Source organism: Glycine max, chromosome 7 (assembly GCF_000004515.6).
Source record: "Glycine max cultivar Williams 82 chromosome 7, Glycine_max_v4.0, whole genome shotgun sequence".
Lineage (NCBI taxonomy): Eukaryota > Viridiplantae > Streptophyta > Magnoliopsida > Fabales > Fabaceae > Glycine > Glycine max.
Window position 1 is genome coordinate 25,936,014 of NC_038243.2, and position 5,041 is coordinate 25,941,054.

The 5,041-nt window shown below is 37.3% G+C and overlaps 1 protein-coding gene across 1 annotated transcript; it reads right to left on the reverse strand.

Moving 5' to 3' along the window:
* Positions 1 to 1,077, reverse strand: LOC106799287 (uncharacterized). Its single transcript, XM_014777482.1, has 2 exons — positions 420 to 1,077; positions 1 to 95 (listed from the first exon to the last, which is right to left on the reverse strand). Exons 1-2 carry the CDS (start codon positions 1,075 to 1,077, stop codon positions 1 to 3), a joined length of 753 nt encoding a protein of 250 aa, XP_014632968.1.
* Between the last annotated feature and the right edge of the window lie 3,964 nt (positions 1,078 to 5,041).

Here is a 5,041-nt window from a genome sequence, read left to right on the forward strand (position 1 = left end):
CTAAGGTCGAGCATCATGTTCGTCGCACTCCAGCATCGTCAGAAGTCTGTGCTTCTTCTCCTTCGCCACCTCACATAGGTATGTTTGGTCTAATCCTGTATAAATATTTGATTGCATTCATGTATCGCACACTTAGTGAACTAAACATGGCTAGGGTATCTCATATTTAACTCGAGCATCGTGACAACTTTGTGCTTCTTCTCCTTAGTGAAGTTTCCCTTACCCTTATTGTGTTCTTCTAACAGTTTAAGAGTTAACGCCTATTATTGGAGTTTAACAGTTTCCCTTACCCTTATTGTGTTCTTGTAACAGTTTAAGAGTTAACGCCTATTATTGGAGTTTAACAGTTTCCCTTACCCTTATTGTGTTCTTGTAACAGTTTAAGAGTTTAAGAGTTAACGCCTCCTAGTTCCTAAAACCTTCCTTAAGATTAGAGGACCATTGGTTAAAATGAAGAGTAAAATCCTTGTCCATTGCTTTGATCCACGACCATAGTAGGAATAGGGCATCTTCTAACAGTTTGGTTCCATGAAAAGTTGTATCTTGGAACACCACCTTATTTCTATGGTGCCATATTGTCCAAGTTAAAGCAATCCACCAGCATTTCCAGGTTTTGGACCTGACTCCATCTGCTACCTCCATTCCATGTTGCAGAAAATGGTCCCTATGATTTTGTGGCATTACAGTGATAAGATTAACCCAGGACATTGATTCCCACCATAATGGGAGGGTTTTGCTACAATTGAAGAACAAGTGTTCATCCCCCTCCTCCTTATTTCTGCATAAAGGACATAACATATCATCTATCGGCATTTGTCTCCTTCTAAGGTTTTGCTTTGTTGGTAATCTATCCCGAAGTAGCCTCCAAGTGAACACTGCTGTTTTTGTGGGTATTTTGAGTTTCCATATTGCCCCATAATCCTGTTCCTGTCTTACCTCCATCAGCTCTCCCCATATCAAATCATATCCACTTTTTGTTGAGTAGTCTCCTGCAGGTTCAGGTTTCCAAATCCAAGTGTCCTCCCTTAGGGGATGAAGTTGCTGCTGTGATATGTCCCCAAGAAAACTATCCGCCATTGCTATTTCAGAATCGAAAAGGCTAGGTGTCTTCTCCAATTAAGCTGCCATTCCCAGTTTGAGTGCTATTTCAAGAAAACTACCCATGCAATTATTATTTGGTTTGAGTGCCGTTTCAATTGTTTTGCTTATGCTCTTCTTTCCCAGTTTAGTTAGGATTCTTTTATCAGCTTGTTCTTTTAATCCAACACAATGTCAGTATTTTGGTCTAAAAGTTAAGATAGTTCCAATGATTTCTTTTTATGCATATTTTTGTTTGTGAAGTGATCCTAAGAATTTTTGTATGTAGCTTGTGTAGAAAATTGAAACCAGTAATTTGAAAATAGGATGCTTAAACTGGTTTAGGCTATAAGAAGCAAGTTTTAACCACTATGCTACACAAGCCAGTAGCATAGTTATGAAACCAGTAATTTGAAAACAAGATGCTAAACTGGTTTAGGCTACAACAAGCAAGTTTTAACCACTATGCAACATTTGCTTTTAACCAATGTAGTGTATATGGTCCTTAAGCACACGGGTTAGTAGATCAATGTTTAGGTCAATGTATATGAAATAACATCTTTTCTCTTTTTTGCTTGATCATTATTAATTCTGATGGCAATATCAATAGATACAAAGCCACAACTGATATAGAAGTAGCCCCTGCAGCAAAATATAGAAGTTTAGTTGCTGCCACAGCTGATATTCTCTGGATTCAAACTCTTCTCTTGGAACTTTCAGTCCCTCATTGTAGACCTAGGTAGGTTAATTATTCACCATGAAGTAAAAAAAGAGTATCATTTGTATATGCAAATAGATATATAACATAACAAGGTAGCTAGAGAGAGAGAGAAAAAAATAGAGAAAGAGAATGATAGCAAGGGAGAAGTTCATTTATGTTCCAAATTTCAGTGACATGATTGATTCATTGATTAAATTCCAAGCAGCATGGCTAAAAGCTTTTGAGTTCTGCCCTTAATTGTTTTTTTATTCTTCTGTATTTTATACTAGTTTTTTCTATAGTTCATTTCATCATCATTGTAACTATAGCTGGCCATTATAAAATAGCTTAGACAATCTAGGTCTGCTGCTTCTGAACCTTTTATTTATCCTTGAAGTAGTTTAATTTTTTTTTTATTTGTGTTCAACTAGTGAAGAGTGAAGACTGAAGTTGTTTTGTCAGACTCGTTGATTTTCCTTTCATTTCGACGGAAGCCTAAGCAATACACTGCCACTGAATTGCCAGTAAGAAAAATTGGTCATGAAGCACACACACACACACACACAAACCCTAATGACACACACACACACACACACACGTATGATAGAAACACACAGACACACACTGATGACACACACACACACACACACACACTCATCATACAAAGACACACACACAAGTTTGATAACAAATTTGTTGAATTATACATGCAGAAATTTGTTCAGTTCTGACTTGTTAGCTGTGACAAGGTAGCTGGCCTCTTCATAAGGTACTTATCTAAGTTTAACTTAAATTCTACTGCAGTGGTGGTGACCTACTAATATTAGTGAAAACAAATTTGCCTACTGTACCTTAGTTAATTTGTTCACAGTTGTAAAAAATGAATTGATTTTAACTTGAGTTATTTGTATTTTAAGTTTTCAAATATGCTTGCATGATTGTGTTTTTTTTGCACTGCAAAAATCTGAAGATGGAAGTCTGTCTCCATTCCATTTAACCAACACCAAGTGTGGAATAGATACTACCTTATGCACCACTTTTTTAGGAATTTTGAAGAATGATAGTAGGTAGATAGGAAGGGCTGTTAGGAATATCCTGCCTCCCATAGAGAGACATCTCTGCTTCCATTTGGCTACCTTAGATTCAAACTTGCTGATGAGAGGCTGCCAAACATCCCAGCTTTTAGAGGTGGACCCTACTGGAATTCCAAGGTAAGATAAATGAAATTCCAGCTGGCCACAATTAAGGTAGCTAGCTGCTTCCCTGCACCAGTCCAAAGATTTACCCAAGCACCCAAATTGGCTTTTAGCATAGCTAATCTTGAGTCCTGAAACCAACTCGAAAATTCTGAGGATAGATTTCATGACTCTAACATTAGCTGTAGTTGCAGTTCCAAAAAACAGTGTATCATCTGCATACTGCAAGATGTTAATCTCCTCCTTTTGCCTCCCCACTTTATAGCTGCTGAAAAGGTTTTTGGAGACAACTGTCCTCATCAAACCAGTGAGTCCCTCAGCTGCTTTATTAAATAGGAAAGGTGCAAGGGGATCTCCTTGCCTCAGTCCCCTCTCAGGCACAAATTCTCTAGTAGTGCTGCCATTGATCAAAATTGATATAGTTGCACTAGAAAGGCATCCATGGATGCATTTTCTCCATCTTTCACAAAATCCCATCCTCATCATCATATAGTTTAGGAATCCCCAAGAAACTGAGTCATAAGCTTTTTCAAAGTCAAGTTTGAAAACCATGCAGGGGTTATTTTTGAATTAAGCTTCAGCTAAGACCTGATTAGCTATCATTACACCATGGAGGATATGTCTGCCTTTGAGGAAAGCAATTTGCCTTTCATCAATTAAGTGAGGCAGCACAAGAGCCAGCCTATTAGCCAGGACTTTGGACATTATTTTGTAGACACACCCTATGAGAGAGATGGGTCTATAGTCATTAAGAGATTGGGGGCTATTTGTTTTAGGGATGAGGGCTATGAAGGATGCATTACTTCCTTTGGGGAATCTGCCATTAATGAAGAATTCATCAAAGAATATGATAAAATCAGGTTTTAGAGTTTCCCAAAACTGTTTGATGAAATTGAAATTCAAACCATCCAGGCCAGGACTTTTATCTCCCCCGCAAGGCCAAACTGCAGACTTGATTTCCAGCTCAGTGAGTCTATCAACAAGGCTTTCCTTCTGCCTTTGATCAAGGGAAGAGAACTGGATCCCTTCCAAGGTTGGTCTGCAAGGATTCTGCTTTGAGAATCTTTCTTTAAAGTGCTGAAGAACTACAATCTTGACACTGATGATTCTGTGGAAATTTCTGCATTAATGCAACTCCTTCACCATTCCAGCAATCGGGAGTGATTATAAAATAGAAAAACTAAGATGAATTTAATTTAAATTACTGCTTTGTTATCATTCTTGATGGATGTTCTAGCATTCATGAGTATTGACTTTGGTTTAATGGCTTCCATTTCTTACTATATGATTAAATCCTGCTCTGATATTGGATGACCATTGGTTGAAATGAATACCAAAATCTTCTCCAAATGTGTCAGCCATGTCCATGACCATTGGTTTTTTTTTTTCAGGTTATCATAGACTACTTTTAATAGACATTATTGTTGAAGGTCGTTCGGGTTATAGCAACTCCGGGTACGTACGTAGGAACTAGCATGTATATACTGCTGTTTCATTTAAAATATTATATAGTGGTGTTTGCTTTAAAATGTTATATACTGGTGTTTGATGTAAAATGCTGCATACTGGTTTCAATGAATGAGGAATTGAGTCCCTTAGGAAATGAATTGATGTAAAAAAACAGAAAACCTTTTACAGTGCTTATTTTTCCACCCACATTTTTTTTATCAGCCAAGATAAATTATATCTATATATATTGTGAGTACCAGGGGTACAAAATAGTACATGAATTAGATTGAGTTGCCAGCAACATGGTTTCAAGCTCAGACTGAGATCAGTCTCGCAAGGAACCAAAGCTATGTTTATTTTTGGAAGGCAAATTGTATAATATATTATTAAGATAAGCAAAAACAGTACAAGTAGTACTGAATGAAAAGATAATACAAAGCACCTCTGGTGCTGCCTCCCAAAGATAAAACCCAAGCTAACCCATCAAAAAGTTCATATCCACATAGATTAAACAAAGTGATCCTTTATATTAGAGGACCAGTGATTAAAGCTAGTGTTGAATCCTTTCTCCCTAGTTTTTAGCCAAGACCAAGCTGAAAACATAGCCTCTTCCATGACT

Excerpts from the sequence above, each read along its gene's own strand:
- LOC106799287 (XM_014777482.1), bottom strand. The coding sequence starts at position 1,077 with ATGGCGGATAGTTTTCTTGGGGACATATCACAGCAGCAACTTCATCCC. Across the intron at positions 96-419 it reads GTCCTCTAATCTTAAGGAAG|GATTAGACCAAACATACCTA; the intron begins GTTTTAGGAACT and ends ATATTTATACAG.